Source organism: Crocodylus siamensis, chromosome 1, assembly GCF_052110815.1.
Source record: "Crocodylus siamensis isolate JL-2025a chromosome 1, ASM5211081v1, whole genome shotgun sequence".
Classification (NCBI taxonomy): domain Eukaryota; kingdom Metazoa; phylum Chordata; order Crocodylia; family Crocodylidae; genus Crocodylus; species Crocodylus siamensis.
The window spans coordinates 272720805-272733426 of NC_143395.1; the positions used below are offsets into that span (position 1 = coordinate 272720805).

General features: G+C 38.6%; 1 protein-coding gene across 2 annotated transcripts in view; it reads left to right on the plus strand.

The window, feature by feature from the left end:
- RPS6KA3 (ribosomal protein S6 kinase A3) overlaps positions 1-12622 on the plus strand; it is a 108721-nt gene that overhangs the window by 41304 nt on the left and 54795 nt on the right. For both annotated transcript variants that reach the window (XM_090062473.1, XM_090062482.1), the window contains exons 3-4: positions 6676-6792; positions 11364-11445. In XM_090062473.1, the coding sequence (XP_089918599.1) occupies positions 6676-6792; positions 11364-11445 (199 nt within the window). The remainder of the gene's footprint in view (positions 1-6675; positions 6793-11363; positions 11446-12622) is intronic.

A 12622-nucleotide genomic window follows, 5' to 3' on the forward strand; every position in this document is an offset into this window, starting at 1 on the left:
TTTGCCTTTTTGGGCCAAGTTCCCAAGGCTCCTGGAGAAAAGGTGGTCAGCACCACACCAACTTCCTTTTTGTGGTTTTTCTCCATCTAAGGAGCTTGGGACTTAGAGTTACTGTTTCCAAAAAAAAAAAAAAAAAATTGAATCCTAGGAAAGCTGAAGTTGAGGTAGATGTCTAAGAAATGTAGGCATCTTAGTGACTTTTTGGCTGCTGTGTTAAGTGGAATCAGATCACATTAGTGACTTAGATACCTAAAAGCAACACTGAGGTTTTTGAAGAACAGACCACAAACTTCTCAAAGTTGGTATTGAAACCAAGCGGTGCCCAGATGCTGTATTTGTGTAAAAAATGCAAACGCTGTTTTATTACAGAAAACGGTGTACCCATCTCTTCTTTTGTTTGTGTCATTCTTTAAGCTTTTATTCAATTTCAATTTATTCAGGATTCTGGCTGAAAGCCATGCTCCCAAAAAAAAATGCAACTTTAAACAAAAATAACAGAAATGCAAATATAATAATAAAATAGGACCAGGCATTATAAAAGAATTATTCCTAATCCTAGAATTAATATAATCAAGTACAGGTTTCGCTCAATTTATACGCGAATTCGCTTTTATGCAATCAGTATAGATGCCCTCCTGTCCAAGCAGGTAAGTCTGGGGGGGGTGGAAGATCCATGCCTGCACTCACCCCAGCCCCAGCTGCAGCGGCCCCAGGAGCGTCCGACACCAGCTGCCTGCAACAGGGCACGGTGCAGCCTAGGAGCAGAGGTGAGTGGGGACAGGCAGAGCACGGTGCAGCCCAGCGGCTGCAGGCAGCTGGTGCCAGCCGCTCCCAGAGCCGCTGCAGCTGGGGTGAGTGCTGCTCTGTTCCCTCTGCCTTGCTGCCTTGTGCAGCACTGGGAGCAGCACCTATCCCCCCTGTCCTTTCCCTAGTCCCAGCCTCCCTCCCTCTCTGGCTCACTGCCGTGGGGACCTATCCCTATTTGTTACATTGTAAAGTGGGTTTGCTTTATGCGAATTCAGTTTATGCCCCATTCTCTGGGAATGCATGTACAGCATAAATCAAGGGAAACCTGTACAAATATGGTGATAAATCAGGTCATGAATCTATAAAAAATGTTGTGCATAGGTCCACAATTAAGACAGTAAAAAATAAATATAGTGATTAAAGTTTATTGGTCATATCAATAGTAAAGGATGTTTAGCTCTGATCATTTCAGCCTTGTAAGCAAAAATTGCAAGACAGTATATTAAGTATGGGTCTGTTTAATTAACATGACAATAAAACATTGCCTTTTCTTAAAGCAGCTGTGATTTTTTTTCCTTCCCACCTCTCCCCCCACCCATATTATCTACTACAGAGAGATCCATCTAAGATGGAACCTGTAAAAACCATGTTTCAGCCCCTCTGCTCAAGCTAGAAAATGTCTGTGGTCCCAGTATACATGATGGGGAATTGTGTGTTTAGTTTGTATAAACCAAAAACAAATGCAGAAATGAAAAGGAAACTTGGTGTCCATTTGCAGAATTTGTGTATTGGGGAAAGGATTTACTCTCCACTTTGGTGTGAGCAGAGTGGAGAGGCTGGAAATGCTGAGAAATCAGGGAGCACAGGAGTTAGGACACAGCAGAGAGCACAGAGTAGAGGGTCTGAGCTGAGGGCTAATTGAGAAATCATGGAGCAGAGAGGCTGGGACAGGATGAAGAGAGTGAGCAGGAAAAAGAGAGGCTTGAAAGCTCCACCTGTAAGATGTTTAACCTGGAACTTTTTCTTAGTCCCATAGTTTCATAGTCCCGTGTGATTATGTCTTAGACAGGTTTCACTGTGCGTCTGTAGATGTTTTATTCCAGTATAGTGAGGGAAGTCTACTCAAACAGTGAAGCTGGTGAACTGAAATTTTAAGTTACTGTGATTCTAGTTTCTATTTGAATGTTAATATTTGTGTATAAAGGTATTTTTTACATGACAGCTTAAAAGTTTTTAACTTCCATCCTTCCCTTTTCCTTTTTCATGTCCTTGTAACAAGGTATTTAACAGAATTTGCGTATTTGTTAGACTGACAAGGCTGCGCTTTGAGCACTTCTGTTAGGACCTTAAACTTGCAACCTCTGAGCTATCAACTGTGTGCCTTAGTGCCTGCACTACCCCCGTCCCCTCCAATTTCCAGTATGTGCACATATGTATATGGAGAACAGTGTTTAGAAGAGATGTCTGTAGTTAAGCACTAGTTTCCTTAAGTGGTCTTTGCATAAACGGTGGGTGAAGGATAATTGGTATTGGGTTTTGTTTTTTCCCCCCAAATAAATAGGGGAAAATTAATGGCAGAAGCATGTTTCTTTCTGATTCTTGCACATTAATAACTGGGTAAACTAGATCTTGATCTTGATATGAAATGCATCAGAATGGGAAAAAGACTGTCAAAACTTTAGATGACTGAGTACCATGCTAGGAAGAGACTGCTCAGTACGGATGCTGTTCTTGGAGAGCTTGACCCTCCCAGATGCTTAACAGTTTTCCAAGTATGCAAAAATTAATTTGCATGTGTTTAGACAAATTTAGGAATATTTTCCTGAGCAAAGCAAAAAGCACATCTCTGGCAGTGGTCTGACCTTCCTGTTACTCCAGAGGTGGGAGGCATAAAAAGTTTAACCTGATATGAGAATTTTTTGTTTGTTTAATACTGTGCAACACTTTTTTCCCCATTTTTTTTTCTCCTCCCTCCCCAGCCCCCCTTAGCCTCATTCTTAAGACAGCTGAACCTTTTTAACAAAACAATTTGGCCTACAGAGGACACCCAACTTGGAAGACTTTAGCATGGACACTTAGCTTGGCCAAGAGTATAAGCAATTGGAAATGGGGATTTAAAGCAGGAAGTGTTGGGTAACTTTAATTATTGGTATCATTCCCGGGTCCACCTAGGCAAGACTAACTATAATTATTGTCTCAAAAATGGTCTAAATAAAGATGTTCACTTTTTTAACTAGTTAGGCTCTTCCATGGTGTATATCTAAATTATTTCCCTAATGAAAACTGATGGATGGATCTTTAGGATACAGACTCCTAACTTGGGACTATTTAAATAGTCTAAAATATTTAACTGTTTTGCTACTAAAGAACACACTGCTTTGAGATGTAACAGATGCTATCATTCTCCATGTAATAGCTTTTTATTTACCTGATGAGTAAAGACCTCTGATATGTTTCCAGGGTGTGGAATGGAAAGAAAGGACTTGTGCACACACATCCTTTCTTCCTTCCTTCCTTCCTCATCAGTTGTTCTACTTACTTCAAGAGGTTTTTATTTTAATTTGTAGGGTGCATTCTCAGAAGAATCTTTGGCTAATTTACTACCAAATTAATGAACTTGGGTAACTTGTTTTAGTCATCTGTTTGTTCCAAGTGTACTCAAGAGGTTCATATTTCTCTTTCCTTTAAAGAGAAGTTGCCAGAATTGCTCCAGAACTCTTGGGGGATTGGTTTATTTTCTCCCTCCCCTTCACCCCCGCTACCTAACAAAACCTGTTGGTATACAGAGCCTTGCAAAAACTTCACTCTTATCTTTTTTTAAAGTTAATAATTTTGCAGTTATTGTATATTAAAGCTAATGTGAGATGGTGAAGAAAACTTCAGGTCATTCATTGAAGTTCTTTTTCTGACATGGAGGTATTTTTCTTCCTGTGGAGTGTGAAGCCCCACAAAAAAGTGGTGTGTGAGAGGACAGACCACTATCCTGCTTGTAAAGGCAAAGGCAGTTGTCATCTGAAGCAACCATGGGGACAGCCAGGTCTCCATCTAAGTAAAGTAGCCTTCTCTAATGTATGGAGAAAACCTTGCATGCTGCAAAAAGAGAAACAAAGGAAATCCATTCAACTCCTCTCCAAGGATACACTTAGCTTCATTGTGGACTCCAGAACTTTTTAACTGTCCATAGAATACTACGTGAACTTCCATTTTTTGATGTGTGAGCCAGTCAGTGTGTAAAAGTGGATTATCTTTTTTTTTTTTCCATCTGATTTTGTGGCATCATTGAACTGTCTTCTAGAACATTTAGAGATGTTTCTAAATGAAAAGTAGTTGGCAAAGGTAACACTTTTTGAAAAGGAAAAGAAAAATGGAAGAACTGTTAACTGCTCGGGCACCACTTGCCTTAAAGTAGTTTGGTATGACTTCTGAAAGTCAGGCTTTAAGCTTTTTTAGGCCTTCAGACTTCAGGTTCTCGCCTTTATTTGAATCCACTAGTAGCCATATCCTGCAGTACAATAAGTTTTCATCCAAACCAAGCAGTCTGAACTATGGTATATTCTCCTTCTTAGATGCAGAAAGAAAATAAACTTTGCTGCTTGCAGGACTGACCCACCCTGGATTTCTCAAATCCTCCACAGTTCTGCATATGACAAAATTGGGGTCCTTAGGGAGATTTTTTTTAAATATTTTTTTTAAATGGTACCTTGCATGACTGAAAACAATTTTTAAAAGTTCCCCTGGCCTGATTTCAGCAGAAAATACCACCTCTTCTAAGATTCCCTCCCTTTGTGAGGAAAACAGAATTAGTGACAGGATGATCTAATGTGCCATTAGTGACCAAGACTACTGCATTGGTGGAGGTAATGGATTACGTAAAGTATGCTCAGATCCATATGTATCACATACTACAGGGATGCATACATTCTCTGCCAAAGTGTGCTTCAAACCCCCAAACAATGGTTATAACGGTTATAATAATTGATACTTTTATGTTGCGTGTTCTCTTGCCCTCTCTAGCTTTTAATTGAATGAGACCAAAAAAACCCCAATTATTTTTGTTTTGGCCCTACTTAGAATTGCTTGTCATCAGATCAAGCAAGGGGGAAGCTTATTTTTATGAAAACAGTTATATAAATATTAGGAAAATATGCCACAGTTAATGTAAGAACTTAAAAGCTTTTACAGACCAAAGACAGCTTAAAATGGCAACAGTTTTAACATGGGACATGTAGGATGGCATAGTTCCAAGAATCCCATCTAGGTCAATTTGCCCTTTCATAATGCGGTGATAAAACTTGCAGTATGGTAGAAGCAGTAAGTCATACTCCTTTTAATGATGTCCACACCACATTGATGTTATGAAACATCCTTTGTTGTAACACATATATATCAAATATTGGGGTTTATTCACTAAATGTCAGTTCAAAACAGAATTACAGAAGAAAAACCAATAAGAGGTTCATCAGAAGACCACAGGTTCAGGAGATCATTAAGGAGGGCAAACAGTTGGCTAAATCTGGACCAGTTGTCATTAATCCATAGTCAGTGATTTATTTTCACTTCATATCTAGTAAATTAAATATCTACATTTTTTCTTAATGTATATTGTATTTACTACTAAGTTACATAAATATTTTCATAAACAAAAATGACAGTAAGGGTTGCCAGAATCTGGTATGGACTTTCAAAGGAGTGGTGCTCTCCTCTATCTTGGAGGTCTTTAAGAAGAAACTAGATAAGCACCTAGCTGGGGTCATCTGACCCCAGCGCTCTTTCCTGCCCAGGGCAGGGAGTTGGACTCAATCTACTGAGGTACCTTCTGACCCTAAAAATCTATGAAATCTATTAAAATTATAATTGTATTGACAATAAATAGTGCTTTATAGCTACAGTAATGAACAATTCAGGGCATCATGAAGTTGCTTAACAAGTATCACATAGAACTTCTTAAATTGATTTAAAGTATATAATAAAAATATTTCTCATAATTAGATTGGAGGGCAACAGTAGAATGTAGTTAATGATTATTGTTGCTAAGAAATGTTCTCATATCACTTCTGTACTCCTTTTCGTATTCCACCAAGAGCTTTTCAGACTAACAGATTCGTATTCAAGCATTTGTAATTTATACAGATTTTCAAGAAAGGATTATTTTCATGGATGAAGAATACTCTCACCTTTTACTTGTCACAACTCTTAAAATGGAAAGTAGTGAACTAGACATACCATGATACTGAGTAGAAATTTGTTGCTTCCAAAGGCAATTACACTTGATTTCTGTCTTGCTTTGTTGGTATTCAAAAGTTTTATTAGACAATTTTCATCTTTGCTGGACTGATGTATTGAATGTTATAATAGAGCACAATGAGCCCCAGTGCATTTTTCTTAGTTATTTTTTAACCTGAGCAACTAAAACTGACACCTAAAATACCATAGTTATGAGTACTGATTAGTTGGTTTTCTGAGATGACTTCTGTGTAAACTATTAAAATTTTCAGATGCGTATCTTCCTTTAGCAAGACAGATAGTGAATATTGAATTCAGAAGCAAAAATTACCACAAACAAAATGTCAAACTGTCTTATTATTAATTTGTTATTGATGTGAGTGTCAGTGAACTTGTATTTAGATGATTCAGTTTCTCAAAAAACATAGTCCAAATCTTCCTTCAGAAATATTCCTCAAAAATCTCAGCATGGCATGTTTTGTTTAGTATGTTGTCTTGATACTTATTTCTGCATCCTTTAGGCACAGAGATACTATCCATAGAATTGCATAACATTGCTGTTTCTTGCAAAATACACCAGGTTAGACCTAATTGTAGACCTTTTTTTCTGTTGCTGGTTAATTTGTCTGAGGTTTGTGACTAAATCAAACTTTTGGAAGGTATGACATTAATCTGTAGTTTTTTCTTATGTTTTTTCCATACTAGGAAGAAGGCACTATCAAAGAAATAGCAATAACACATCATGTAAAGGAAGGACATGAGAAAGCAGACCCTTCACAGTTTGAACTTCTTAAAGTACTAGGACAAGGATCTTTTGGAAAGGTAGGTCTGTTTTATAGATTTCTGTAGAGGGTTATTAAAAGGATACTCAGAAGACCTGAAATTGGACAGCAATAAAGGTAAAATATTTGGAGTAGTTGCATGTTTCCATTCAAGTACAGTTACAGATCCAGACACCTTTTTTAAATAAGCTTTACTGCCAAGAATTCTCATTATGTCAGACATTTTCTTGAAATCTGTAAATCGCTTTTTCAGTTCTGTTACTATGCAGACCTCAAAAGGACCCTTAAGGCATGTCTGCACCAGCCAGAGGCTGAGCTAGGGAGTGCAGGGCATACCCACTGTACTTCAGATGGATGCAGTGTAGCTTCCTTTTGAGCAGTGAGCATGCAGCAATAAGCAGGCCTGAGACGGTTTGCTCAGCATAGCAGCATTTTAAAAGCACAGCAGTCTTGGAGTAGGTGTGCCAGGCTGTATTGAGATGTTTCTTAGAATGTCTTCTGTAGGTATAGACTTGTCCATAATTAATTTTATAGAGAGCTATAGATTTGACTACTCGACTCTGTTGTTAGGATATAAGGCCTACCTCTCAGTCTACAATAGCCCATCTGGAAGGGCTTTCCTGCTTTGAGGAACCTTTTTATGTTGTTACATTACAGCCATTGGTTTAAAAAATAAAAATAACCCATAACATTCTTCTCCCATGGCTACAGAGGCATCTTCCTTCTCCCTTATTCTTTTGGTCCCATGACTCTTCGTAGTTGCAGAGTAGTCTAACTTGAACAGGAGGGAGGCGCTGCTCCCACCCAAAATATTCTGTAGCTGTAGTGCTTATGGCAGGGGCAGAATCCTTTTTATAAAGGCAGGCCTTCCCTTGCAACCCAGTTGTCACTATGGGCAGCTGATCTACAGCTGCCACTTTTAGGTCATCTTTGCAGAGGCCTCCCCTCCCCCACTGCAGCTTCTGGTCACTGTTGCAAGCAAGTATTTGGAATGGCTGATTTCCCAGCACTAATGAGCAGATGCTGCAGGGATGTGGGGTGAGAGCAGCCTCTTCCTGGAGCAGTGGTTCTCAACCAGAGTACCGTGGTACCACAAGATCCTTTTAAGGATGCTGTGGAATGCAAACACCTACACAATATTCATAAGGTAAACCCTGAGGTTTCAAATAAGAATCTGTAGTGTCAAAAATTTTCTGCCCTGTTGTGGTCTTTGAGTTCTGTGTAACAGAAAAAACTCCCCTATTTTCCTTCTCTGTAACAAGATGGTCCTTGAGTCTAATGATGTCAAGAACCACGGGGATAGAGGACTGGAGCAGCAGCTGGGAGCAGCCAGCCATCGGTAAAATATGGCCTGGATTGGGGGGAAGCAAGGGATTAGCCAGCCGTTCTTAAAAGATGAGCTGGATCCTATCTCTTTGCAGGCCAGATCCAGGCTGTAGGTTGCCAACCCCTGAGTTAGGGGATTTTCCTTGCACAGCCTCAAAGCCAAGCCTCTCACTTGCTGGGCGAGTGCTCTAACTGTAAGGCTATTGGGCAAAAGTAGGAAATACTGCTACCATTAATCAGTTAGTACCACTTATCTATACTCAGAAGTAGGAACAGGAGCTCTTGTGTGGCAAGTAAATAAGAGCCCCCAATGTGCAGGATGAGTTCAGGCATCTCTGCTTCAAAGAATTTGAATGTACTCCTTTTGCTTAATGTTTCCTATTGACCTTCCTCTGGAGGAACAAACGATCTCTATTCTCTGTATAGAACACCTGTGTCCCTGAGTCCAGTCAAATTTATATGGCTGTTCAGAATAATTAAATCTCACTAATTGTATGGGGTGCTTATATCAGGTTAAATTTGGGTTGCTGCTGTGGGGGACAGGTTTTGGATGTTCCATTGCCTAAATGTAAGCACCTCAGAAACTGAACTGGATCTAACCCAAAGTTACTACCTCTCTTTACTGAGTTAAGGACATCCTGTCCATACCTAACTGAATTAGTAGAAGGTTTGGACAAACACCTGAAGCAGTTTCAAAGGGAGCAGGAAAGCTGCTACTTGGGAGCCCATATTACAGTGGTTCTCAACCTTCTTAGACTCAAGGCACGTGCCAAAAAAATGCCAGCTCTAAACTTTCACTTGTTTCTTGATTACAGAAAAAACAATACAGCAGTTCTTTTGTTGCAAAGAACTCAAGGAGCAAAGCAGTCGGAAGATGTTAGATTTAGAAGCTATGGCTTCCTGTTGGATATCTCTGGGTTTATCTTGCAAACCATGTGTAGGTGTTTGCACACCTATCAGTGCTAATATTTCACAGTGTCCCATAGCACCCTAAAAGGAACTCATGGTATCCTTGGGTGCCATGGCACCCTGTTTAAAAATCATTGGTGTGGTAACTGTTATGCTGTAACTTGTGTACATGTGATCCAATACTGATACAAGTGAGCTACATTTGAACTAACTTTGACCTTGGGTAAGTCAGGGTTAAAGTTGAAGCTGTTTTTGCCACAGTTGTATTGCTGCATGTGTAATAATCTGAATAGCAGCTCCCCCTCTTCTCTTGAATTCCCTTAAAATGTATATTTGTCTGTATCCCAAGACACTAAGTTCTTTTAGACAGCCATCCTCTAAATAAATGCTTCTCAAAGAAACATGAGAGTAGAAAGATCATTTTTGTAGGTTAAACACAATTTCTTGGCTTTAATTCTTAACAAGGCCTATCAATATAAATGATTCGTACGTGCAGCTAAAACTAAAAGTGTAGCTTCAGGGTCGCATTGTTAGTACTTGCATGTATAGCAGCATATAGAAACTCTACCAAGATTGGAATCCCATTGTACAAAGCACAAACAGTACTGAGATGCTGGTGTGGGCACCACCCCTGGGATTCTTTCTGATATGTTTGACTTTATGAAAGGGTCCAACCCAATTTGTTATATGAAAATCTAATAGCAGGAATATAAAGAATTTGAACGCTAACACAGTGATGATCTCAACTCCTTCATTTTTGTTGTTATAATTAAACTTAGTCCCCCAATATTTTTTGAGGCATGTTTGAGAAAAATGAGAGAGGAAATCCTGCTTAGTGTCAGCAGGAGAATCCTTACCCCCTAATACTAAAGAGAAGAAGATTAGACAAAAGTGTACCCAGGACTTTTTAATGTGAAATGTAACTAGCATTTTAAATCAGTTGAGAGGGCTTGATTCTAAACTTTACTGCTGTAATAATACAGATTGATTAATGGTATAAAAGAATTTGGACCCAAAAGTATGCTCCACAGGAATTAAATTTGCTTCCTTAAACGGTTGTGCAAAACCTCCTTTGACCTTTCAACATCTGGTTGATATATAGTTTCAAGTGAATACCAACAAAAAACAAACAAACAAATATTTGACTTTTTGTTACTAAACATGGAGGCTAAGGACAGAAATGATGCTTAAACCAGTTATCGGAAACTGGTCTAAACCTGTAATGGAACAGAAGTTCAGTGCACATAAACTAGATTCTGCTATTTTGAAAGCAGTCTAAGGTAGACCTGAATGGATGTAGTTGTTAGATTGGTCTATCAAACTTCTGTTCCAGACATGTTCCTGACACAAGTTAGGTCACATTACCTTTGAATCCTAGGATGTCTTCTTGCTAACCACCACCACCACTTCCCCAGCAGGCAGACAAGCTAGGCTTTACCCTAGCTTGTCTGCTTTGGCTGAGCCATGTGGCCATGCCCCCAGCCTGTCACAGAGCTGAAGCAGCAAAGCTTCTGCTCCCCAGCCGTGCTGCTGGTGATGGCACAGGGGGCAGGCAGAGGGAGAAATGGATCACCCCCTTCTCCCCACTAGGGTCTACATCAGGGGCAGGCAATTATTTTGGGTGGAGGGCCGCCTACTGAGTTTTGGCAAGCCATTGAGGGCCGCATGACAGGGAGCCGGGGCAGATAAATATTAATTTTCTAAATTTTTTAGGGGCCTTACAGGACAGACGGAATGGCCTGGTGGGCCACATCTTTCCCATCCCTGGTCTACATGGTGGGGGAGGGGCTCTGACAAGGGTGTGAGGCTTAGGCAGTCGCAGCCAAGCAAGATGGGTGGCATGCAGGAGTGGATTAACACTTCAACGTATCTATGGTACATTGCACAGTTGTTTTATAGTTGCTTTCATTATGTTAATGTCTCACAAATTTCAGTAAAATATTAAACAATTTAGCGCAATTCCAAAAAAAATATGGGCACCAGATTTAATTTGTTTCCAAGGGACAGATGAGGTTCTTTGGGTAGATGTGATATATTTTATTAGACCAACTAAATATTTGGAAACATGGTTTCTAATATGTTTGAATATTTAATTTTTGTGTTAAAATGCTTGTAGTGTTAACCTTTTAGGGAATCAGAACCGTAAAACTTTAAAATTAAACGCATTTAAAGGGACACAGAGAAATTTGTGTTCAGGTTATACAAACAGTATAAAAGTGGACAAAATCGAATGGTCACTTACAATTGATGGAACTATTTTTGTAATTAACAGTTATCTCAACAAAATTCATCTGTTGCTATTGTATTGTATGCTGAAGTTTAGTTACCTGATTAAGCTTTGTTTTCATTAAGAACTTTTTAATGTGTTAAACACAGGTATTTCTTGTCAAAAAAATCTCAGGGTCGGATGCTAGACAACTTTATGCAATGAAGGTTTTAAGAAAGGCCACGTTGAAAGGTAAGTGATAGTTAAAGTAGATATTTCTGAAAGGTGATATATGTTGTGCCAAACTTTTAAAAAAATCTTTTTCAGACCACTGTTTTGATGCACTGTTTATAAGAACCTTGTTGAACAGAGTCCATTTTTGTCCTGTTTTACAAAAATAGGCTTTAAAAATGCTGGTTTTCTATTATATTTATATTTGATGCCTGAGGATACTACATTCATATTATTTTTTTAAGAACAGGTTTCATTCTATGGAAAATTCAGGTTACCTTACTATGATTACTTTATTGGCTACCAAGAATTGAAAAACAATTCTAATGAAATCCAGTATTTGTAAAATGAAATAAAATAAAGATGATTATAATGGAAGTCTTGGCCTTCTGCCTGTTAACACTGTCCCAGCAGTAATCATGTTTCATCATTATTTTTGCTCCATGAATTTGGTGCTGACAACGTTAGTCATTTTAACAGGGCTGTATATTTTTTTTTTTTCCCCCTCTCCAAATGCTATGTAGCTTTGTGTATAAAATTCATACCTTTTGCCTAAAGTGGCTGAGTTCCTACCCAGTTTTGGGTATGATGCTTAAAAATCTATTCTGGCGCCTGTTTGTTTTGAATTAAACAAAGTGAGGTTCTTTGAACACACAATCTCACTCTTCATGGAAAAAAAGAATTTCAGGAATATATACATATGTGGTTTTATATGAAGAGAAGCTATTTTTGTTTCCTTTTTCCCAGGTGTACTTCATGCATGGTCACAGTAATCTTCCGGAAAAGGGTGGAAATCTCAGTACTATATATACAACCTTCTAGCTACTGTTTTGTATTACTGAGAGAGTACTTTAGGTTTATAGTTAAGATCAGTATTTAAAGCAGGGATTTGATTACTGTGGTGTATGTTAAGAACCAAGTAATTGGTGTCCTCCCAAAAATTACTTACCCAGACATATATGAACGTTTTGAGAGATTTGTGTTTTGAACCTTGGCTCTGAATTTTCTTGGTTTTCTGTTGATGTGTATGCATCCTTCACTATTACTTTAATATAGCTTTTGTTAGAGGTTAAATAGAAGGGTTTATGAAGAATGGCATTATTTCTGCATGGGAGTACAAAAAAAATTTGTTAAAACAATTGCATTTAGATTTTTTTTAAATGGAGTTTCTATGTTATGTATAGTCCAATATTTTTCT